Source organism: Lycium barbarum, chromosome 2, assembly GCF_019175385.1.
Source record: "Lycium barbarum isolate Lr01 chromosome 2, ASM1917538v2, whole genome shotgun sequence".
NCBI lineage: Eukaryota > Viridiplantae > Streptophyta > Magnoliopsida > Solanales > Solanaceae > Lycium > Lycium barbarum.
Genome location: NC_083338.1, coordinates 22,283,292 through 22,309,829, shown reverse-complemented (window position 1 = coordinate 22,309,829; position 26,538 = coordinate 22,283,292). Strand labels below are relative to the sequence as shown.

The window sequence follows — 26,538 nt, the reverse complement described above, 5'->3', positions numbered from 1 at the left end:
TTCTATATTTAGAAAATTTTAATTTTATGAGATGGTTTACACAAATATATAAAGTTTGTTTTGGACCACACATTTCAAAAGTCTTCTTTTATTTCTTAAACTCCGTGTCAAGTCAAACTAGGACAATCTTTTTGGGACAGAGGGAGTATAAAGTATTCTTAATCAGTTGTGTGCATCTTGATCTAGGTTAACATGTGCCTACCAAATGTGTCTTACATGTTAGGAATCAATAAGCACCAATTATTCCCTACAAGTTAAAAATACATTTAAATGATTAAGATTTAATTAATTGATTAGTTCTAACTAGTTATGCATTGCATCAGTCTTTTTCAGACTACCAACGATATGATGTTTACATCCAGTAGGTGATTGTCTAAAAAACTAATATGCTTTACATACAATGTCTAATTTTTTTTTTTAATATAGATATAGTAGATGTTAAATTCCTTTAGCTTTTTCATTAGTTTATTATTTATATCTTGAATTTCATTAGTGAAAATTCTGTTTCCGCCACTGCTGATACTATAAACCATGATTAAGCCATGTAAACTATTGCCAAGGAAGATAATTACAAGTGTATGGGAACTCTGAATACTATAGTCTGTGGGACATTCAAGATTGACATCAAAGAAGCAAAGTTTTTTCCTACATTTACATTTCTATTTTATTAATGCTAGACAGCACACCGGAGGAAATGTGTTACCGGGCAATTAAAGACAGTTCAATTCGATCGTAGCCAATTTAAGGTTTAGATCACAGTCAATATACTGGATATTTATTCATTTGGACCAAGAGAATGCAGTGTGGAAAAGTTTACAAGGCAGGAATCAGGTACTTGCACATCTTTACACAAATAGCCGGCCGAATTCACTGTTTACTTTGTAACACTAACTATATACAGTTACACACATATTATACAGGGATTCTACATATGTTATACATCCGCCGACTAATTATAATTTAAGTGGTATGGTTGGGTGGGCGACTATTTAGGTTAATTCTGCAGAAAATAAACTATCTATAGGAAGGAATATTGAATGAATGCCCCCTTTGTTTCCTTTTCTATAAATATTGCCAAAGTGCAGCTCTATATCATCTTCTCAAGCTCAAATGTTCAGCTAAAAGGAAACTTTGATGAAAGTAAAATTTCTTCTTCTTATTTATCATTTCTTTCTTTTCCAACTAAAATGTATTGGAACTCGCAAAGTTTTACAATATAGTCCTGCTTTCTGATATCAAGAACAAGAATCTTATACAAAATTGAATAGAAAAAACTATCAAAGAATTCCTAGAAAAAATGTGAAAGAATTCCTATGTCATTTTTGCTATTCACAATAAATAAATGAATGAATGAGAACTAAACCTATGTCTATGAGTATGATGTTAGAGTCCTTTACAAAATGGAGAAGAATGTGTTCTAGACAGGTGATTGGATAGAACCTTGGTATGAGAAGAATGCACTTGCATTTCCCTACTAAAGCTTGATGCCCTTGAATAAAACTTGAGACGACAAACACTCCTCGGGGACAAGTTAACTTCTTCTAATGCATGGGATTGCAGTTGTGAGGGGTAATCTCTCAAGCATCCGATTCGAGGTCCAGCTCCAGTACTCCATTTACAAGACAGTTGCTTTCCCAATTGAAATGACTTCATTCCCTTGTGTGAATTTATCCTCTTCAATATACATTCTTGTGGAATTGTTCCTTCATGACTTTCTTGTTCTTCTTCTGATTCATATCCATCTGAGTTGGAAATGGATTTAACAGCTGCACTTTCGTTCGTCAATCTCTCGAGTAAATCATCATTAATAGGAATTTTTAGTTTAGTCAATTTGTCACTGAAGTAATGAGATGAACTTGACTTGGTAAGTGGTGTAGCAGCAACAGTTGCTTGTTCTTTCAACTCATTTTTATCTGAAGTTGAGTCTTCTAAATCATCCTTTTGAGCTATGTCATCATCAGAAGCATTATCTCTAAGGTATACACCACTCTTCTTGCCAGTAGAATCTTCTTCGTCATCGATAGAATCAAGCTGCATCATTTGATACTAATTAATCAGCATTGGAACTTAGAATGTTACAGAAAATCATGACTCAAAAACCGTAAAGTGCAGTTCTGTACCTGAACATCATTTAGGTCCACATCGTTCTCCCTGAGAAACGAAACGAAGTCTTGAAAGTTTTCTGGAGTAGGTCGATAATGTCCACTGTGAGGCCACACAGCCTGCTTAGCCGAAACAAGAAAAAGAGTACTTAGCATCGAGAGGATGTTCATCCATATGCTGCTAATTCAAAATTGAAAGAAAGATTTGTATCGATTCAATACCTTCAAAACTCCTTGTTCCACAACTATCCTGCCAGCAGCTAAAGTGGCGCCCCCGGCCAAGAAACTAGAATGCTGAAATGTTCCTTTCTTTTTCTTCCCAACATATAAGGTTTTAGAGGTGCTTAGGACAAATACCCATTTAGTACCTTTTGTTTCACCAGTAGTGTCAAGGAGCTTCCCAGTTTCTTTGTACAAGAGCTTCCCATCGTCCACTACGACTTCATAAGCCTTTCTTTCCATCTATTTTCAAAGAAAATAAACCAATCATGGTAAGTAAAAGTTAAAAATATCAAATATGCAAGAAATTATTTATGAGAAGACTGATAGATAGGCTTAAGACATACAGGACCAAGGTACTTGATGCATTGCTGCTGTAGTTTCCATCGCGGGCATTTCTCAATAAGATTAACTTCTTTGCCTTCTCCAATATCCAACCTGCTTTAGAGTAAAGTGATTAGCAAATGAAGAAGAATTTTATGTTATATGATCATTAAAAAAATTGTACAAATTTATTCAGACAATTACCAGTAGAAGAAGGGCTCTTTGCTTTGAGAATGCAACCACTGAACATAATAGAAATGCAAGTTGTGTCCATAACGATGTCGTGGATCGATCTATTACATATATAACCACCTCCAAGTTAGTCCCAAATGACATAAAATTGACCAAAAAGACAAAATCAAGATAGCATAAACAATTTACTTACAGCTTCAAGCCAATGTTGTAAAGCAAGTTTTTGGGCTTTACCATTCTTAGATAAGCCTTTGCCTACCTGCGTGAAGAAACAAAAAAGGTTAGTGAAACTCATAGACTATTGAAAATTTTAAGCATAACTTACAGAAGTGATGTGATCTAAATTTACCTTGGCAGCTCTAGTTCTTGCTCTTGACCAGCGCGAAATCGCTGTCTCATGCTTCTCAAGATCAAAAAATGAAATGGAACTGTGTTTGAGTTCTGTGAAATCTAATAGTTTCCACCTGTAACAAATTGAAAAGGGTATCAGGACAATGTGAAATCAAGACAATATTTTAAGTGGGTTTTACAAAACATATACACTGTTTATGTATACATATATGTATACAAATGTTTATGTATATAGGTATATTTAATATACAAAACACATACATTTGCCGGCTATTATCTTTTAGGGCGGCCCAAAAAGGTAATTATCCATCTTTTTAAACAGAAAGAAAACTTTTCTATGGAGAAAAGACATACCAGCTTTGCTCAATGAGTACAGCACAATCTGCTAATTTTCGTCTTGTTCGAAAGCTCTTGTATACTTTCTGCAACTTTACAGCTGCTTCATCTTTTGGGCTGCTACTATATGCCAATGGCGATTCCGGACTTTCTTCATTCATGCCAATTACATTTTCCTTTGTAGTCCTTAAGCTGATGGATTTTTCTATTAGCATATTTCCTGAACCATCTGATTGCATCACTATGGGTTCAGAATCTTGGCTTTTGAAGCTAATAGATCGTAATGGTGTCTTATGCTCATCATTGTCACCAAAGTTGATAGACTTGACAATGACAGATTCAAGACTGTTTTCCAAATCAATATGAGAAGCAAGTGGGCACGAAAACGATATCCCCATACGACGTTCACAATGGATCTTGAATAGGCGCTTCTTAGACCTCCAATCCTGCCAAAGAAACATATATATGTAGTTTGAATAATTCAGATTTGGATCCAATGTCAAATGTAGAACTTGATTACCATATTATGCAGCTGAACTTTGGTTAATTCATTTCAGTTGAATATTTCAGATTTGGAAACTTGATAACCATATTATGCAGTTGTACTAACTACCATTTTGGACTACAAGGAGAAAAAATTGAATACCAAATGAAACCAACTTTTGCAAAAAAATAGCCAAGAAGAGAAGTTTACAAATTTGGACTGGTCAAAAAAGATATTGGTCCCAAGAAAAAGCAGAGAATGTTCCAAAGCAGATTTTTTTTTAATCCAGAAAAGGATGTAAGTAACAAACAAGAAAGGAAGAAACAAAGTATATACTTATATAACCCCATCACACATTTGGTAAATCGCAAAAAAGATCCAAAGTTGAGAAATAAACTTTTTAACATCTTAAAAACTAGAATACAAAGAATTCGTCCATTAAAATATTCTCTCAATCTCTTAAAATTACAAGAACTTCAAGGCACCGCATTTATCAGAAAGTGATTTTCAAAAAGATAGAAGATACTAACATATGTCTGCAAATCCACATTTGACAGATCATAATGAAAACATTCCCTCAAAAGCCAGAATTTCATAGGAAATGAATACAGACATATAGAAGTTTTACCTGAATGTAAGAGGCAGCGTGAACAAAGAAAATGAGATGCAAAAGAGAGTAATGGTGGATTGATAAATGATATGGGACAAGAGAATTCAATAGCCTTATTTAGTTCTGAGCTTGGCTTGTTGTTATTAATTATATAGGAGAAAAGAAAGTAAAGAGGGTTGTTATGTTTATACTGATTGCGTATGTGCTGATTTTATACATATAGTGATGAAAGAAAGAGAAAGGGGATGTGTTCGTATTAGTTGAAGGAGTGGGGTAAGCACGTGGAATAGACTTTTGGGGACGACGCCAAAAATTTGGAATTCTTTGACCATTTTTACTCCTTCAAACTAAATTAATTTCTTAAATGTTCAATTTGCTGACTTACATTATAAAAATATAGTCCAAACTTACATTGAAAAAAAATATCTCAAAAACACTTTTATATAAAGTTGTACACTTATATACAAAAGACAGGTACATTACGCATATAGGTGTATGAAAGTGTATAATGTGTATATATACACTAAAAGATATAATTATACAATATTATACACGATAATATGCTCTTATACACATTTTACAAGATTATATAATATTGTATAGGTGGGTATAAATATAGATCTGGACTGATTCGGAATAAGAATTGCACTTTTATACAAGATAGATACAATATATAAATAGGTGTATAAAAATGTATAAGAGGTGTGTATATGGGTGTATACACACCTCTTATATACTATTATACAATATTATACATAAACTAACTTCAACACCACCAACAGTCGAGCTGTAGCAGCCACCCGCCATTGCCGGAGTTTTATTTTTCGGCGAACTCCAACACCACCAACGACATCCGACGAGCAGCAGCAGACTTTCTCCGTCCCCGTTCATCTCTATCTCTCCCTCGACGAGATCACGCCAGAACCCCGGCGAAAACCACCAGCCACACCACTAGATCTGAGTGGATTTTTCGGTGATTGAGAGAGAGGAGGTGCGGCAGAGAGAGCGAGAGAGAGGAGGCGAGAGGGAGAGGAGGCAGAGAAAGAGAGGGAGAGAGAGAGAGGTGGAGGAGGAGGGAGTGGGTCATTTTTTGTAAGATTTAAAAATGTGGGTCAATTTTGATATCATTGTTACCCTAATTAACATACAGTGTAATTTCCTTCTTTTTAACCACCTTTGGTTTCCCTTGTTTAACTTTTATATCACTCTTCATATTGTTTTTTTCTTCTTCTTCATTTACGACTGTTTTTGCCTGCAATTAGCGGCTGCGGATTCCCATGTCATCAAAAAAGAAGAAATGATGTAAAAGATCAAAATTCATATCAAATTAGCAATCTCATTAGAACTCCAAACATCGTTGATTATAAAAGCCTTTATAAAAATGCTATATTTTAGAAGCAACCGCCTGCAGTTAAATATTCCATCCGTTCATTTTTACTTATCGACTATGGACATTGCACTTTCTTTAAGAAAATAATAAATTACAAAAAGACCAAGATGATTGCCACAGAATCGAGAAGTAGCAGACATGACACTATGATATCCATGACTATTAGCATTTCAAAAAATCTTCGAGAATAAATATGGGGAATTAGTAGTTAATGCTAAGGATAAAACAAAAAAAAAATTGTATATCTCGACATTTCAAAGTGGACAAGTAAAAGTGAACCAGCAGAATATTACTTTATTTTTTACCCCCACAAAAGAAATAATAACGCGTTTACTCCTCATTTCATCTATTATAACGACACAGACTAACCGAAATTGTGAAGCAATGAAAATACCTTTACTTGGAAGTTGAGCTTCATATTGAAGTCAAACACTAATAATTCAAATAGGAGATTTAACACTAACGACGTTGACCTTGTAGATATTAGACATCGCCAGTGCTGATGTAAATTGCTAGCTTCACCATCTCCAAGTAAACGCTAACGTACCTTAACCTCCAAGATTCTTTTTTTTTTTAAACAAGAAAAGATCAAGATACGTCTAATCACAATGACTAATTTAGTCGCATGAAACTACAACTCATTAATAGATCATCAAAAATACAATAACTCTTGTATAAGAATTAGTGATAAGATCATGCAATAACAATAGCGTGCTTTAATACCAAACAAGTCGAAGATACTTTATGAATCCTCATTATGTTTAAGTTTCTCTATTTAAACTACAAAAAAAAAAAAAAACAATTCATACTTTCTTTTCCTGAAAATTTGTCAAATAATTAAGGTAAAATTCACCAGAGTGCTATAACTAGTGAATTGTGTATTTGTTTTTCCTTTTCTTAGTGAGCTGTGTATTATGATCTTTTATACCCTTCCCATTCAGGAACTTTTAGGTGTTCAATGGTTTGATGATGCATTTGCTTAGGTTATAACGATTTCTTTTTTTACCCTCTGAAAAATGAATAACGCATTTAGTGCAAATGATTTTCAAAGATTACTAGTCTCTATTTTTCGTGTATTGTATGTGTATCCTGGATAACGGTAATACAAGATGTACGTACAAAGAAATAAGATTTTAAGTGTTCATCTTATTAGTTATAGAAATTAATATAAATATTTTAAAACAAGAAATGTGTATTTTGGAATGTTTCTCGTTTTGCAAACATAGAAATTTGAATAAAAACTTGGAAACTTTGAAAGAAATTTACTACTTCTATTGTCACCACTAAAAAATATAGTGAAGGCTTTTTTAGAAAATTATTACGTCACCATACAAGAAATTAATGAGTTTTTTTAATTAATTAAAAAGGTCAAGTAAAGAATAAGGAAATAATAACGTTTTAAAAATTAATTATATTCATAATTTTATCTAATATAAAATACACTTATGAGTAAAAAGTCAATCTAATATTTCGTGTTAAAGTTTTATGCGCGTTTTGGGTGTGTGTAGATTTACCAGCAATTTGGGAGATATGAAAGAAGATAATTAAATTACTTTTACTTGGAAGTCCAATTTCCTTGTTGAAGTCAAATTCTAGTTTGTTCGATAGAAATTCCAACACATCAGCGTTGATATTGTAGATATTAGAATCGCCATTACTGACGTAAACTTGATAGTTTCACTGCCTCCAAGTAAACGCCAAACGTAGCTTAACCTCCAAGCTTATTAAAAAAAATCATGAAAGACTAATAACAATTGACTAATTTAGTCGCATGACTTACGAGCTATATATTACAGAGAAAACAGTATATAATAATTGCTCAAATTTTTAGCATCAATTAGTGATAAGAGAGAATAGAAATGTTCATAAATTTACTCATAACTTTTTTTTTTTTAAAAAAGAATTAAACAAATCACTACGGGCAATTTATAAATGCACATATTATAATGTAATGATTATTTATGCGGTGAAAAACGAAGGGATTGTTATTATGTGACAATAATATAAGGATTGTTATGCAAAGAACAATACATGAAATGTTGTCTTTTAATTTTCTGCATAATTAGGACACTTTTGGTTTTAAATATGTTAATTTTCATATATTTTATTTTTTCACCTTCTATCTTGCATAAAAGAGTGCATATATTCCCCCATAACTTAAAATATGCATATATTTAATACAACCAATTACGCTTCACTAACAGGGGCGGAGCCACATAGGTGAGGGGGTTCGGCGGAAAAAAATACTATTTATACATGCTTAAAATTATTTTTTATGTATATATAGTAGATGTTGAACCCTTTGGCTTCTTCGTATGTTTACTTTTTTATATTTTGAACCCCCTTATTGAAAATCCTGGCTCCGCTACTGTTCACTAAAATGCTATAATGTAACTAGTGATGTTGTTTATATTATGACAATTTATTATACACCCTTTAATTCCATATAGGAATTTTAAGTGTTACAATAATTTGATGATGCATTTGCTTAGGTTTCATGTGTTCTGGATAGTTACTTTTGTGTTGGTGAACATTGAAATTAATAGAGCATATATATTAGAGAAAGTGAAACCTCTAAGCTTTTTGAAACTTCCATACATGCTTCTTGGATGACCCACTATTTGAGGTTTGACTAGAAAATCCCATAAAGAAAAAATAAAGAGAGGTTTGATGAGTTAATACCAACAAATTTTTTTAGATAAGTCGAAAAGGACAGATCAATTTACTCAATGCAAAGAAACATTCAAACCTTTACGCACATACTGCCACTTTGATATAATCATATGACCTGTCCTAGAAATTATTCTATACGTTTAATAATATTAAATGTATGCAGAAATTATTGGAAGTTGCGCATTCAATTTTGTGGTTGACAAACAGTACTTTTACCAGTTCTTTTTCTCATTTCTGTACCAAATCTTGAAGTTCTTTCTATGATCTATTGGAACATTAAAAGGTCTTGCTAATTTGTACTACAAAATGTTACGTTTCAAACTTACCGAAAGAAGAGGATGAATACGAATCCAAGAAATTCTTGTTCTAAGCATGAAGGTTGACATGTGGAATGGTTCCCCATTTTGTGTTTGGACTCGAGTAAGATATATAATTAAATAAATAGAAGTGTATTCTTTTTAACAAGTTATTGAGTCATATTTTTAAATGAAATTGTTTCACAATTGTATATAGTATTAAAATATATAGAAATTTTAAATTTAAGTTTCGCTGCCCCACTTATTATTAAATGAATTTTGAAGTGTCATACTCGACAGATATATATATATATATATATAAAATTAACTAAATAGAAGTGTACCCTAATTTGAAGCGCTATTGAGCTTTTAAATGAGGTAATTATCACGTGTTTCAATATGATATTAAATTATGCAGATTTTTTAGATTCAAGTTTCACTAGCTATCACTCATTATTAAAAAGAATTTTTCTGTACACGACGTATGAAAACAAATCTACATAAGGTAATATGCTAAAAATATAATTAAGTAAATTAAAGTCACCCACCGCCCCTCCGTTTTGTTTAATAATACAAAAATAGATTAAAAAATACAGTATTGTCATGGTGATTACACTTATATATAACACTACGTACACTGATATTATAAGTAATCTTGACCTAACTTAATGCCTGAGCCATGGGATAATAGGTATAAGTTATAACTGCCTCCAAGATTGATAGTATAAAATGTTTAAACTGATTTCATAAATAAATAATTACGTATTTGAAATTGTTGAAATTAATCATGAGAGAGCCGATTTGTTTAGTAATATAGTGTTAATAAGCAATTTTCAGTTAAAATCATTAAAATGCCCTAAAAGGTTATTTACATGTACTACAAAGTGAGCTAATTATATATTGCAAGAATTTTTCAATTCAAAATTAATTCAAATATACTATTTTTATGTAAAAAGGAGTTGATCATCGCAAGATTTTAGAAAAGAACTGAGTTAAATAGTTTGCCATTGATCTGAGCGAGCCGAACCCAACCGAGTTTCATAGCTACAATGAGCTGAATCGAGCTCAACACTGCATTTTACAGTAATGAGCTGAATCGAGCTCAATCAAGCTTAATCAAAGTACAACCGAGCTAGAGTTGAGTTGAATCTGAATTGGCTCTTAAGTGTTTAGTTCGACGCGTAGTGCTATTGCCATTAAAAAATCAATATTATATAAATTAATTAACTAAGAAAAGTATAAGCATTACTAGCTAAATTAGTAAGCATTCAAAAGTGATTTAATTATATAATTATTAATTTTAATTATAATTCAAACTCAAATGGGGTTAACTTAATATTGAACATAAACTAAATATAAATCTGAAGTATAAAAAAACAAAGACATTAAACTCAAAATATTTTTACAATATTAAATTTATTTAACTTTTGGATTTTTAAATTTATAGCTACACAAATTTTTCTAATTTAATTTAGACTACAGATTTCAAAAGTTTTACTTTCTTCATGTCTGATTAAAAAAAAATCACATAAATTGAAATAGAATAAATATCAGTACTTATATAAAGACGTTGATCATGCATTTATATATTGAGTCGAGTGTACATCTCTCATGATTTGCAACGCTTACACTTCGAAGTTCGAATGCACATGCATGCTGCATTAAAAAATTCTGTAAATGCCTTTTAACAGAGAAACTAGAGATGTAGATCGAATTAGAAAAACACAAGTACTTGTAACGCGTCGCCCTAAAGAATCTTAGGATCCACTTTCATCGAGCTTAAAACACATAGTCAAATCCTAAAACCAACATTAATTCTTGAAGCCTATGTTGTCTCTTTACATAGACTTCCTATAAAATAGAAAAGAAAATCTCAATTTCTCATTAATAAAATCACATTACAGAAATAATAACTCGTCATATACAACTGTCATATTATGGGATCTACATGCATGCAAACCTAACTGATTGTTTTAAGTACAAATACCGTAGTCTTTTATCTTCCTAATATGATCATATGATGGGTACGTTGTACCGTACAAGTAGTCAGAGATCCACGTGTAGGTATGAAAACGAACCACGACGTCTTGTCCCTACTGGCATGAGAGACAACCATATCCCATCGTATATTCACGTTGTTGTTTCATCACATATATTAATGTCACATTCTCTTATTGCACACCAATTCACCACTCACCTTAGCTTAATCAGATAACCTAATTATATGTCAATCTTTGGTATAGCATGATCCTATCATCGGAAGGCGGATATTGAGCACGACATCGATCAGATTTATCTGAACTCATTAATTCAACGTATAGCATAAATTTAAGTGCAAAAATCAACAAAAATTCAACAAATAATAGATATAAACTCATAACTTTTAAAATATAATAAAATCACACTAAAACTTTAAAGGTTGAATAAAGCTTAATTAAATCTTTAATCCGCCTCAGTCTATCATGATTGCAAGGTGAGGAGGGGTTTTTCTTCATTGCTACCTCTTTCCCTTCCATGGTAGAGTACCCGTTGTTTTAAATAACAGTTGTCAAAGAACTTGACTTTTTAAATTATCATAAAATATGTGAACATTTGTGTTTACTCGTAAATTGGTACAGTTAAATTTGTATACGTGATCTAGGACACGTAAATTAAAATGACCAAAATAATAATGTAATTTGCAGTTAATGATCAATAGAAACGAAATATAATTGAAAGTAAAGAATCGAGATAGCCTGAGCCGTGGAGGAGCTTTGAGCTAGAAACTCCAGGCAAGTCTGTTATTCGCAGTACTGCTAAGCTAAATTGAAATGAAAAGTGAGAGAGTAAGGCAAATATCAAGTATGTATATCTTTACACTGAAATGATAAACCCTACTTATACTTTGACTCAGGGGTGGATATTCCATGAATTATGCCCTAATTGATATTACAAATTAATGTCATAGTAATGATAAAAAATAAAGCATATTAATATCCCGCGGATGGTGCAAAGTGTCTTTTTGTAACTATTGATCGTTGGTCTCATCAGTTGATACTCCATCAGATTCTCGATCCCCCGGAACACAAGTCTCTTCGAGCCTCTGGGGTCATTTGATCACCCCCGGAAGCACTTGAGTGTTGACTTGGAGCTAACTCATCCCCGTTGACACATGTCGCCATACTATTCGTCTAGTTGTGTTCTACGAATTTTCCCCAATACAGATAGTCCCCCACTTCCCGGGGACTCGAACAAGTGTGACCAGGAAGTGGAAAGGTTTCAACAACTCTCAAGCAAATCGTTTCTGACGATTGACAAAATACATATCCCTTCACTTTGAACATTCGGTGCACGTGTCATGCTTCCAGTGGATGTCGATATGCACCCCCTTCACCGAGTACCGAGGCAAATGATTACCTTTGATATAATTTTTTTGTCTATAAAGCTACGCCACCCAGCTCACGCTTTGCTTCACGCTTCTTCTTCTTCTTCTTTCAAGACTTTTAGCAAAGAAAAGAAAACTCAGTCGCCGGAAAAAAAAAATCCTCTGCACACCTACTCAAATTCCTCTCCTTTCTCAACCAGAATGTCGACTTCACCAAGTTTCCCCTTCAGAGGTTACTCCTTCTCCAGCCTCTCACATTGTACAACACAATCTCTTGATGTCAGGCATAGGTCCTTTTCTATAAAATTTAAAAATTATGAAATTTGTTTTTAAAAAAATAAACCTATGAGTCAAATTTTAAATTCTTAAAAAATGAAATTACAAACTTGCAATTGAAATTGTGCCTTTTAGGTGAATTTGAGATGTGAAATCAAAATTTCAATTTATAATTGAAGTTTTGTTTAAATGTCATACATAAATGCCGATACCAAATCAAAATTTTAAATTTGAGTTTTTTTCATTTCTAAAGCGGCATGCTCCCTTCTATTATCAAAGATTGAATTATGAAAAGTCAAACCATCTGGTGGATGAAATCTAAGCCTCTGAATTGCATGGCCAAACAGGCCCTAATACTTGATTGAGTAAATTTTGAAAAAGTTTTAGAATACTTAAAACAACCGCCTGGAGTCGAAGTAAAGAGAGTAAGTAAGAGAACCAGCTGGATGCACTACATCCAATTAAATACCCGTCTTTCCTAACTTCACCCAAAACGCGCTTGTGTAATACTAGTCATATTGGACTGCCGACGAGTTGTAAATAAAGTGCCGCCAATATTACAGCACAACAAAACGGGGTACGACAGGCGCGTGTCGAGTTGTAAACTAAACTACGTTGTCTTCCTTTATTTTTTTTTAAGGAGAACCAAAGTGACTTGTGATTTTGTTGATTTCGTCCACTCCTTGTTTTTACTCTAAAAGTCTACATCAAGTTTCAAAAAGTCGTTGCCTAAAATATTGCACCAAAATATACTCCCCACTACGACTTTTTAATCTAAAAAATAATAATTCTATTATTACATCGGGAAAGAGAGGGATAATAGGAAGATGGATACCAGCTACTCAAGCTATGCCTTTTTACGTGTTTTCTATATTAAAAATAATTTTATTTTTATTTGTTCATTTTAACAAACTAAGAGATGTTTATTATTTTCTTTCAATATTATCCTTAGTGTTATATAACTACTTAATGTACTAGTATTTAAAGTTAGATTTACAAAGCATAATTAATAATGTTAGATTTACAAAGCATAATTAATAATGTTAATTTAATAAAATAATAATCTAATAAACACTTCGTTTGTTCCTTTTTTACAATATTGACTTGGCATTTTACTTAAGAAATTATGTATTAGGGGTTTGTTTTTTTATAAAATTAACCTTATTGATTATGTTTTGAAAAATCTAAGTTTGACTATTAATGGTTTATGTTGTTACTTAATAATAAGATTAATATATAGAAAAATAATAAATTTCTCTTGATTTGTTAAAATATACGAGTGAAAAGAAATAAATATTTTTAATTATAAAAAATAAGTAAAATAAAATGGAAAGAATCCTAAAAGTAATGCCAAGTAAAAAGGAATAGGGTGAGTACTACATTAATAATTTTTGAACTACACACTTCAACGGTGAAAGACAGAAAGTTTACCAAATAAGTTAATCGTTAACCCCAATATGCAAAGGTCCCACAATTTGAATTCTATATACTTTTAAAGTCTTCTCTTACCCAGTGTTTTAAAAGGCGGGAGAGTAAGGCGGGGCGTTTTACATATGCCTCATCGAGACGTAAGCCCCGAGGCACGAGGCGTAAGCCCCATAAGTATTTAATTTTTAGTATTTCATAAATAATATAATTACGATAAATACTTTTAAATAGGTAAAATTACATAAAAAATAAAAGAAAAATGTATGTGTATATATATATATATATATATATATATATATATATATATATATATATATAAAACTAATCAAAGCAATCCATTATACGCCACTTACAAATTGTAATTATATATAACATAATTTTACAAGTATAAACAATACAATGAAATAAAAGCTATTATGAAATGCAAATCAACTATAACATCCTAACTTTCAAACAATGAAAAAATCACAATTTCTTAAAACAATATTGCTATCATCTTATTCATTTTATCTCAGTGTTATAATTAAAACGTAACTCCTTCGTGAATAAAAATAAATTTATTTTCAAATAGCGAAATAATGAAATATGATAATTTTGATACATAGGACAAAAGACCAATGACAAGTAAAAATTTACAATTCAATTATGTATTTTTAAAAGAAATATAAAGTGATATTCACTCTCACGATGTTCTCAAATGTATGCAATACTACGACTTGTTATTTGAGTTACACCTAATGTTCTTATTTCTATAGATGAAAAAACTATTAAGTATCATTCATTTGTTAAAGAATTGTAAGGGTCAACGATTCTAATTAAGGACTTTAACATATAATTTGTGTAAGAACTGTTAGGCGAGCCCCGAGCGTTGGGCGTTAGGCGTGTTTAGGGCGTAAGCCTCACAAGAACTAAGCCCCGCACATGAGCCTCGAGGCGTTTTGTCAGTGGCCCGCCCCAAGGCGAACCCCGAGGCGAGCCTTGAAACTGCCTTTTAAAACACTGCTCCTACCTTTGATAGAATTATGTACAAAGGCTAGTTTTATTTTATTTGAGATTGAAATTGTTACTCGAAAGTGGGACTTCATTATAAGTGACGGTGGTTTAATCCTACAAAACTTTTGCTGAACAAAGGGTATGCGCTTTGATTGTTGACCTATTCATTTTTTGTTTCCAAAGTATTTGACCTATTAATAAGTCCACTGATTAAATTACTTTATTTTACCATTTTAAAACTACTTTCTAGAAGTAAGGATTGATTATAACTTACAAGAGATCCACTTTTAATGGTAGGTGAGTAACATGGATGTTAGTATCCTTTGCCGACATATAACTACAGCCAAGAAATTGAAGTGTATGGAATCACTTCTTTCTCTCAACAACCTTCTTAATAGCTTGAACACGAAAATAAATTCTGTTTAACCTTAAAATGGAGAACAATTAAATTTATGCGTGATGCCAAAGATATGTGGCTTAATTCAATTCGCGATGAGATTACAAGATAAACGAATAAGTAAATAAAAGGTGCAGATCTGACCAAATATTAATGATGACAAACCTCGGGTACCGGAACCGAGGTCGAACCCTTTTACCGGGTGTTTACCCAATGAATAATGAAGACAATCTTAAAGAATATGAATGAACTCAGATGATTCTATTGCTTTAGTACATGAATTCTCTCTTTCTTTCGGTCGCTGAACCCCCTACAATGAATGGGGACCTCCACTTTATACAATAGAGGAGTCCCAACCCTAGTAAAATTCTAAGTAAGGAAAAGAAATCTGGTGACAGTTATTGCCGAGATTGATGCCGAAATATCCGGCTGAGGGCGGATATTCCGGTCTTCTCCTTATGGTGGTTAACCACCTCTGTTTTAATGCCTTGTTCCGGATCGAGCTTGGAGCCTTATCCTCGATAAGTCGGTCGTATCTTGCCCGAACATAACCATGACAATGGGAAACCGAGCATGTCCATATCTTTGGTTTTACCCGTATACAGATAGTCCCCCCATTTCCCGAGGTGAAAATTTTGACGGCGGGAAATGGACCCAAATAAAGCTAAGCGGCTGCCTCCAACTATCTAGGACAAGACCTTCTAGTCAACATTTTACTCTGCCCGATGCTAGGTCATTATTACTTAGCCGCCAAATCCTTTTTGGGAGACCTCCTTGTGTCAGAATCCTTGATTCGCTATAAGACCCCTTGATTTCCTTTCTATATAAAACCCATGTACCCTTCTTTTCTCATGCATCTGTGCTTCTTCAAATCTAACTTTGCTTATCCTCAAAAAACCTTACTGCGATTCCCGTATTGAACTCGTAGCACTCCCCGGACTTTGGATCTTCTTCCATCAGGGCGTGATCATTCACTGCTAAGGAAAACCTGCCACGAATATGGCTCACGTCCCATTATTGACTCGGGGTGAAGATCAGCATTCGTTCTCGCCGTCAACGGGACCCGCCGGTTCTGATAAGGAGCTAGAATCTCTCGCTGCCGATATCCTCCCGTTGGGATTTAGCTATACGATCGACTGCAAAATTTTTTATCATTTTTTTAGTGTAAAAGTTTGAATCTTGTATCGATGATGGCACCATTACCGCAGTCAGGGAAGATTGCAACTTAGGCACAGATGTTGACGTTCGCCCTGTTGGGAATGGTGTGAAAATAAATCATCATGTTGTCGGCTACTCGTTATCATACACTTATCCTTTTTCCATAGGGTTTACTCTCCCTGTTCCTCGAGTGATTGAGGACTTTTGTTGTCGGTATCGGATATGTCTCGGACAGATCGCCCCACAGATTTGGAGACTAGTGTACTGTATTGAGAAGTTGGCTAATATAGCCGGGGTCGCCTTCACCCTTGACCATTTACTTCATATATACATACCTCGGTTTATCTGAGGGGGATTGTTCATCTGCTTCCCCGGTGAAGTCGAAGCCTGATTGACCTCGAAGATGATTATGACCGAGGGTGGCTTCACCGGTTTGTGATGATACGCACAGCTCAACTTCACCGTCCATCGTCTACCGATTTTCCTGAGGCGTGGAATCCTTCACCAAATCCGGTTGAACCCGAGCTTGATACGGCTATCATTGAATGGGTGGTTGCCCTTCTCCGAGATTCTAGTAGCATAGGCCGTTCTTGGAGGAGAATGGCACCCGAAGGGTGGAAAGGCAAAAGCCACGGTAATTTCTTAACTCGACCATTTTGACCCTCATTCCCCTGTATTATGTCTCAACCCAAAGCACTTGATTTTTATGGCTTCAGACGAGAAGAGCTTCCAAGGGAAAGACTGTCACACCCCAACCTTGGTAAGGCGTGACTGGCACTCGGCACCCTACGGGAACCGAGCGAACCAAACTGTAACTCACGTTTTCTGTATCTCGAAAGGAGTCATAAGACCAAGGTACTATAAGCCATAGGGACACAAGCCCAAAAGATAACATACTTACGTATTCAAACTAATCTCGAGTGCATGTGCCGGTAAGGCTATCCATAAAAATGATACAACATAGTACCAGTCGAGATAATTATAAGATATCTAACTGTGCATATCTGTCTACGAGCCTCTACAGGAGTACATGACATAAATTGGCCGGAACAGGCCCCCGCCATACCCATGTAAATGCATATATAGCCATGCTGACTCACAGGGCAACTCCGAAGCAAGTGGAGCGCCATGACTCTGCCTGCTGAGCTGGTATCCTTACTGAAAGATCCGTCAAGCTGTATCTCAAGACCTGCGGGCATGAAACACAGCGGCCCTAGCAAAGGGACGTCAGTACGAGCAATGTACTGAGTAACCAAGGCGGAAAGTGCAACAAAATAGCCACATACTAAAGATGAGAAGAATAAGAATCAACCTGGCATTTCTGAACTACCGATGGAAATCTAGCATATGTATACATACCTCTTCATTTTCTTGCGATCTTTACTAGGTCTGTATACTCTACCATAGTCCTGGTTACCTTATCATCAAACGTTATCTGCACATATGTTGCGGCGTGCAACTCGATCCATATATGATACATGTCTCTCTCTATACTCTTGCATGCTTAACGATATCTAAGTACAGTACTGTGCCTTTATCTTACTAATCATCCTATACTAACTGCCCAACTGATCAGTGGTAACTGCCCGACCGGCTGCAGTCCGGTGGCAATAGCCCGTCCGATTATCGCCCGACGGTAGAGCGTAACTGCCCGACTGATCAGCGGTAACTGCCCGACTGATCAGCGGTAACTGCCCGACCGGCCGTAGCACGGTGGTAACTGTCCGACTGGCTGCAGTCCAGTGGTAAATATGTGCATACATACATACATACATACATACATCTGCCCAACCGGCCGTACTCCGGTGGTAACATCTGCCCGACTGGTCGTAGACCAGTGGTAACTATAATCAACATCATAACTAAACATCTACAAGTAATCTCTATGCCCTTCCCGTGGTCATCACTTAACTAGTAGGGTCTACATAATTACATAAGACTTATAAGCACAACTCAGGCCATTGGTACTTCTTCCCGCTTGACTAAACATTAACCAAGTCCTAAGATACAACATAACCCTCTCTTCGAACATTAAATACTTCATTAGGGACCCTCTACTAGCACTCTATTCATGTCCCACAAAACATTCCTTAAGACACCTTCCTAAACTCATTGGATTATTGGAACTATCGTCATCGCTATATCTCACCTTGAAGGAACAATTATCATAAGGTGAGATCAATCACAATGAATAATTCCAAAGGTCATGAATAAGCTCAATAATATCATAAGGATCATGAGATTCATAGGCTTCTAGCATTTGTGGAAGCAACGATATTATGGATATAGTACAAAGGTTTACAACAAGGAATCATGCCTTTAGAAAGAAAGGTTTAGCCTTAACATACCTTTTTGGTCGCCTTAACTTTAACTACTCAACGCTTGTCCTCCCAGGTTCGTAAATCTATATTCAAGAAAATTTATACTATTGTTAGACTCACCTTTATACGCTTGTCTTAGTCTTTCAAATAAATCTTTCTAGAATCTGCCGAAATTTCGGCAGCATCTCCCCTATATTCTTTACCTCCTCCAAATACCAAAACAACTCCCAAATAGTACCAACAACATCAACAACCATATCAATACCAATATATTCCATAAAACATCCCACATGATGTTTCTCCAACATTCAAACCAACCATAACAACATCCATAATACCATAATCAAAGAATTATATTCAACTCTTTATGATTTTCTCCTATGATTCTTTCCTTTCCAAGAATTACTAACCCTTTATATCATCTTAATCATGTAAATAATAGCAAGAACATACCTTATAGTAGAAGAACTTCACTTTATTCACCTTAAACTTGAACCACATGCGTCGCTATACAATTCTATGCTCGCAACTATACATTGCCTGAACCGGAATTCGGGAATTATTGTTGATTTACGCTTGAAATTTGGGTTTGGAAGTTGGGGAAATTTCTAGAGGATTTTGGAACAATTTGGAAGAGGTTTTTTGGCTGAAAAAGAGGGGGGCTAGCCCTTTTTATATTAGTTCAAATTCGGGTCAGGGTCACTGTAGCAACTCGGTTACTGTAGCAGTACTGTAGCACGCGTTTCTGCTCTGTCAGCTGAACTTGTAACGTCCATAATTCTCTACTCCGATGTCCTATCGACAAGAGGTTTGTTGCGTTAGAAACTAGACTCGACGAACTTCATTTTAGGCTTGTGTTTTGCTTCAAAACTCCTAATCTACTAAAATATATTCTTTCTCCAATTTGGGCCAAAATTGCCCCTCATATTTTCTTCCAAGTTCCGACAAATTTAATTTCCTTAATTCACTTGCCCTTCAATCCTTTCATACTATATGAACTTAAATCCTTATAACCATAAGTTAAACACATAAGCTCACATATTTCCTGAAAGGTAGCTCGAATCTCAACATATGAAACTATGGGGTGTAACAAAGACCATAGCCGAGGATGTTGTTCGGGGAAGAAGAGCACCTGCGCCAACGAGGGCACCTGGACACAGAGAGAGTGGAAGCTTCCCAGTTAGACATTTGGGAGTTGGCTCTCGGGTTTGAACTCGTCATATCATAGATGTGACGACCCAGCCCCATGGGCCGCGACTGGTGCCCTATTTGGACACCCAGACAGACTTACGTACCAGATCGACATATCAAAGATTTATTCAAACTTAACATACGATATTATAAGCAGATACTGAAAACAAATATTATCTTAAGCGGTCGCCCGTACAGAAACATCATATCAAATCCGATAGGCTGGCAGAATACACATCGCCCAGATATACACACATATACAGACAAATGGGCCGTTTTGGCCATAATAGCAAACGGGACCGCATTAAGACGCAGATCATAATCACAAACGAACAAACATGACCCATGACCCACATATATGACTACAGGCCTCTACAAACCATGACAGAACATATGACGGGACAGGGCCCCGCCGTACCCAAATAGTCATATATACAAAATATGTATAACAGAAGGTATGTACCAAAAATATGAGCTCCGGATCAAAAGGAGTAATCCAAGTGGCAGAATATGTATCCTATACCGGAGGATCACCAAAACGAGCGTCCGTACCTGCGGGCATGAAACGCAGCCCCCGAAGAAAGGGGGTCAGTACGAAATATGTACTGAGTATGCAAAGCATGAAATACAGAAATCCGAATCATAACCGAAGTGAGGAGTACAGATTATGGATACAGAATGAGTATATCAAAATTTGTGCAAAAAATATATGTATATATCATGCAAATAAAAATCATGCATAAGGCTCAGGAACGTGGCCGCCACTCCGACGCTGGCGCCACCACACATCATACTCCAGAAGGTTTCATATCTCTGTAGAATCCCCGAACATATCGTATCATCGTACATATCACAACACCAGAACATACCATATGCCATATCACATCATAACGCCATATATAGGCAGTACCCGGCCCTATGGCGAGGTCTCGGGAACCGTAACATATCATACTGCCGAATATCACATAGTGCGCACGATCACAAAACCGGCCCGGGATCCGGTGAACGACATCATAGTAGTAGGCACGAGCGGAGTGGTGCGAAAACCATATGCATATACATAATTAAATTCCGAGACTCGACGAATAAATACATATATATACTCATATCATAAGGCTCAAAGTAAGTATCGAGTCCATCAGAATTAGTATACAAAAGTTGCGGGCTTTTAAATTACAAAACTTTCAAAAAACACATCATAGGTCATTTTTCTGAAAATTAAGTATCATTTATATTAAGGAGCTTTCAAATAACATTATAGAGTACTTCAAACAGAGCCTTAGAATCATATGCACATATCCGAAATATACATATCCAAACTTTGTCCATATCAAATATTTTTCAAACCACATCCGGAAACGTATCGATTAACACTTCAAGCATCATAGGCATGTGTCAAGTCATATGAAATAGTTTATGGAAATAAAAAACATAGGCCATCCTAGTGGCTCTAGGAGTAGAATTTTCTTTAGAGCATACATATATGTCATTCGTTTATTTCATAAAGGTCATGTCAAAAAGGAAGAAAGGTAAGCTTTACATACTTCGATCGCTCACTACCAAATCTCGATCACTCGCCAAACAAATCCCGACTCAAGTCTCGGGCTCTCCAATATCTACAATAATATTATGAATTACCCAAAAATTAGCTACAAGTACTTAGGAGTTTAATTCTAATTAGTACTTGTCTACAGAAATTTCGGCAGTATCTCCCCTGTAATTCAACATCCCCGAGAATTAAACTCGGCCAAATTCATCAACAACCATACCAACAATACCAACAACCATACCAATAACATCAATAATCAATTCAAAACACATTCTAACATTAGTAACCTTCCTTCCAACATAATTCATCAACATTCAATTCAACTACGAATTTTCAAGCCGATATCGACTCTTACATATTCACTACCAATTCAAGATCATTCAAGTGCAATTCAAAACCATTTTATATCATTCTACAAAATATACAAAAATCCCACCAAGACTAGAATTCATCCGAAATCTCCAACCTTCAACACAACATTCACAATACATTTTTCATCTTCCAATTTCATCAACAACAACCACAATTTGCACTTTAACAATTCCATTCCCATAATCACATAAACTATAATAAAATCACATACTTTCCGACAACAACTTAACAACAAATATTTTCATGCTAACTAGAACCATTAATCTTCCACTTACATCACAAGGCCACCACTACATAATTAACATACTAAACAAATTCAATTCATCTCCCTTCACAAAAGGCACCACACGGCCACAACCCCCCCCCCCCCCCCCCCCACACACACGGCTCACACACCACACACAACATCTCCATATATTTCATTAAATTCTACTCACTATAACAATATAAATTTCCCATAAGAAAAGAGTGGAATTCTTACCTTTTTCCAATTTTTCCACTTGGTAAAAAAAAAGTACTTTCTTGCCTCAAAATTTATACCACGTTGAAGAGGGTCTCGAGCTTAGTAGAAACACAAGAAAATTACAATTTTTGAACTCAAGATTGATGGGCTAAAATTTTTCTTTTATTTTCCTAAGGTGGCCGAATGCCCCCTTTTTTTTTTTCTTTTCTTGCTCTCTTCTTTTGTTTCTTCTTAAGTGTTCTAGAATGAACAATGGTGGCCCTCATCTATTTTTATGACTTGGTTGATTATTCACATGGGCTTGGGCCATGTAAGTTGGCCGGCCACCCCACAATTATTGGGCCTCTCTTTCCCTTTTTTTTTCCACTTCATTTAGGCCCAAATTAAGGGTACTTCTTCTTCATCTTGTCCTCCGCTTCCCAGGTCATTTCTTATCTATTATTGTTTCTCCACAAGACCTTAACAGAGGGTACATCTTTGGTGCGTAGTCTCCTCACTTGACGATCCAGAATAGCTACAGGTTTTTCTTCATAAGACAATTCCTCCGTTACCTGAATATCTTCTATGGGGAATACCCTGGAAGGATCACCAATACATTTACGGAGCATTGACACATGAAATACCGGATTTACTGCCTCCAGATAGGATGGTAAGTCTAGCTCGTAGGCGACCTCGCCTATCTTCCGAATAATCTGATAAGGCCCAATATATCGCGGACTGAGCTTTCCTTTTCTGCTGAATCTCATTACACCTTTCATAGGCGACACTTTCAGAAATACCTAGTCACCAACCTGGAACTCTAAAGGTCGACGTCGTTTATCTGCATATGATTTCTGTCGACTCTGGGCCGCTAATAACCGCTCCCGAATAAGTTTCACCTTGTCAACTGCTTTCTGAATCATATCTAGCCCGATCAATTTAGTTTCAGCCACATCGAACCAACCAATCGGAGATCTGCATTTTCTACCATATAAGGCTTCATACGGCGCCATCTGAATGCTGGAGTGATAGCTGTTATTATAAGCAAATTCAATAAGCGGCAAATGATCATCCGAGCTACCTCTGAAATCAATAACACAGGCCCATAGCATATCTTCCAGCGTCTGAATAGTACGCTCGGCCTGTACGTCGGACTAAGGATGAAATGCTGTGCTAAGACTCACCTGAGTCCCCAATCCTTCCTGAAATGACCTCCAGAAATTTGCTGTAAACTGAGCACCCCTGTCGGTTATAATAGATATAGGAACTCCGTGAAGCCTTACTATCTTTTTAATATACAATCTGGCATAATCCTCAGCCGAATAAGTGGTCCTGACCGGAAGAAAATGGGCTGATTTCGTCAGTCTATCAACAATAACCCAAATAGAATCATACCTGCGTGGAGTGTGCGGTAAACCTGTAATGAAATCCATATTGATTATTTCCCATTTCCAAGCTGGGATTTCCATTTCCTGTAACAATCCACCGGGCTTTTGATGCTCGATTTTAACTTGCTGGCAATTTGGGCACTGAGCAACGAACTCTGCAATATCTCTTTTCATACCATCCCACCAATATAAACATCTGAGATCATGGTACATTTTAGTGGATCCAGGATGAACAGAATACCGAGCATAATGTGCCTCTCCCATAATCTGTCGCCGCAGCCCTGCAACGTCAGGCACACATAACCGGTCTCCATATAGTAAGACCCCGTCAGGTGAAATTTCAAACTGAGTCTTTTCCTTATTAAGGGCCGCATCTCTGTACTGTACCAAAATAGGATCCTTGAACTGCCGCCGTTTTACCTCTTCCATAATGGATGACTCAGCAACTTCTCGGACAGAAACCCCAATATTTCCAGAATCGGTCAAACGGACTCCAAGGCTGGCTAACTGATGAATTTCACGAACTAATTCCTTCTTCTCTGGCTGCACATCGGTCAAACTGCCCATAGACTTGCGACTAAGTGCATCTACCACAACATTATCTTTTCCAGGATGATACAAAATATCTACGTCATAATCTTTCAATAATTCAAGCCATCTTCTTTGCCACAAATTCAACTCCTTTTGCTTAAAAATATACTGAAGGCTTTTGTGGTCCGTATAGATATCAACATGGACCCCATATAAGTAATTCCACCATATCTTCAAAGCATGAATCACCGCGGCTAACTCCAAATCATGGGTAGGATAATTTCTCTCGTGCGGTCTGAGCTGCCGGGAAGCATAGCCTATAACTCGACCATGCTACATTAATACACAAACTATCCCAATACCAGAAGCGTCACAATAGATGACATACCCGTCTGGCCCCTCTGGAAGAGCTAGAACTGGAGCTGTAATTAATTTTTCCTTCAGCAACTGGAAACTGCGTTCACAAGCATCGGTCCACTGAAATTTTGCTGCCTTCTGAGTTAGCTTTGTTAATGGTACCGCAATAGAAACAAAATTCTCCACAAACCTCCTGTAATATCCGGCCAATCCCAGAAAACTGCGTGCCTCAGTCGGTGTTGTGGGCCTCGGCCAATTCTGTACATCCTCGATCTTCTGTGTATCGACCCGAATATCATCTGCTCCAACGATATGCCCCAAGAATGCCACTGAAGTTAACCAGAATTCACACTTGGAGAATTTAGCATATAATTTTTGTTGCCGCAGTGTGCCAAGTACGGTTCTCAGATGATCTGAATGTTCCTCTGCTGATCGTGAATAAACCAGAATATCATCAATAAACACAATCACGAACATGTCGAGGAACGGCCTGAATACCCGGTTCATCAAATCCATAAACACTGCTGGAGCATTAGTTAGCCCAAAAGACATCACTCTGAACTCGTAATGCCCATATCGGGTCCTGAAAGCAGTCTTTGGAATGTCTGCCTCTCGCACCCGCACCTGATGATTACCCGAACGCAAATCTATCTTCGAAAAATATTTAGCACCCTGCAACTGATCAAATAAATCATCAATCCGGGGGAGGGGATACTTATTCTTTATAGTCACCTTATTCAGCTGTCTGTAATCAATGCACATCCGCAGCGACCCATCTTTCTCTCTTACAAACAATACCGGCGCTCCCCAGGGTGACGTACTAGGTCTGATAAAGCCTTTTTCTAATAGATCTTTCAGCTGCTCTTTCAATTCTGCAGGTGCCATTCTGTAGGGAGGAATAGATATAGGCTGAGTGTCTGGCAGTACATATATCGTGAAATCTATCTCCCGTTCAGGGGGGAGGCCTGGAAGCTCGTCCGGAAACATATCTGGAAATTCATTAACAACCGGAACTGACTGGAGAGTGGGTGTTTCTGCTTTAGTATCATGCACTCGAAGCAAATGATAGATATACCCTTTCTGGATCATCTTCTTAGCCTTGAGGTATGAAATAAACTTATCTCTCGGCGATGCTGTATTTCCTGCCCATTCTATAACTGGTTCCCCTGGAAACTGGAAGCGAACTACCTTATTCTGGCAGTCAACATTAGAATAACAGGAGGCTAACCAGTCCATACCCATAATAACATCAAATTCCATCATATCTAATTCTACCAAATCAGCCTTAGTGCAACAGCCACATATAATCACAGAACAATCTTTATATACTTGCCTCGCTATAATAAAATCCCCGACCGGCGTAGCTACCTCGAACGGCTCTATAGGCTCAGGTGTTATCCCAATTTTACTAGCAACGAGGGGAGAAATATATGATAAAGTAGAACCTGGATCGATCAATGCATATACAGCTCGAGAGAAAACCAATAATGTACCTGTGACTACATTTAGCGACGCCTCCTGATCCTGTCGGCTAGCCAATGCATATATGCGGTTCGAAGGACCGCTAGAATCAGAAACCCCGCCACGGCCTCTACCGCGGCCCGCCGGTGCTGGCATACCTCGCCCCGCAGGGCGCATAGCTGAAGGAGTGGAAGACGAACCAGCAGCTGATCCCGTCAGCTGAGTTGCACCACCAGAACCACCCGCCAACGGACAATCTCTCATAATATGGCCCTGGCGGCCACAAGAAAAACAGGCTCCTGTAGCTCGGTAACACTTTCCTGGATGAGACCT

The 26,538-nt window shown here is 36.3% G+C and overlaps 1 protein-coding gene across 1 annotated transcript; it reads right to left on the bottom strand.

Annotated features, from left to right (window-relative positions):
- Positions 1-1,141: 1,141 nt before the first annotated feature.
- On the bottom strand, positions 1,142-4,791 carry LOC132629404 (IQ domain-containing protein IQM2-like). Its single transcript, XM_060345064.1, has 9 exons — positions 4,637-4,791; positions 3,543-3,970; positions 3,187-3,301; positions 3,031-3,096; positions 2,850-2,938; positions 2,669-2,759; positions 2,325-2,564; positions 2,121-2,222; positions 1,142-2,031 (listed from the first exon to the last, which is right to left on the bottom strand). Exons 2-9 carry the CDS (start codon positions 3,920-3,922, stop codon positions 1,384-1,386), a joined length of 1,731 nt encoding a protein of 576 aa, XP_060201047.1. The 5' UTR covers positions 3,923-3,970; positions 4,637-4,791; the 3' UTR covers positions 1,142-1,383.
- Positions 4,792-26,538: the final 21,747 nt, after the last annotated feature.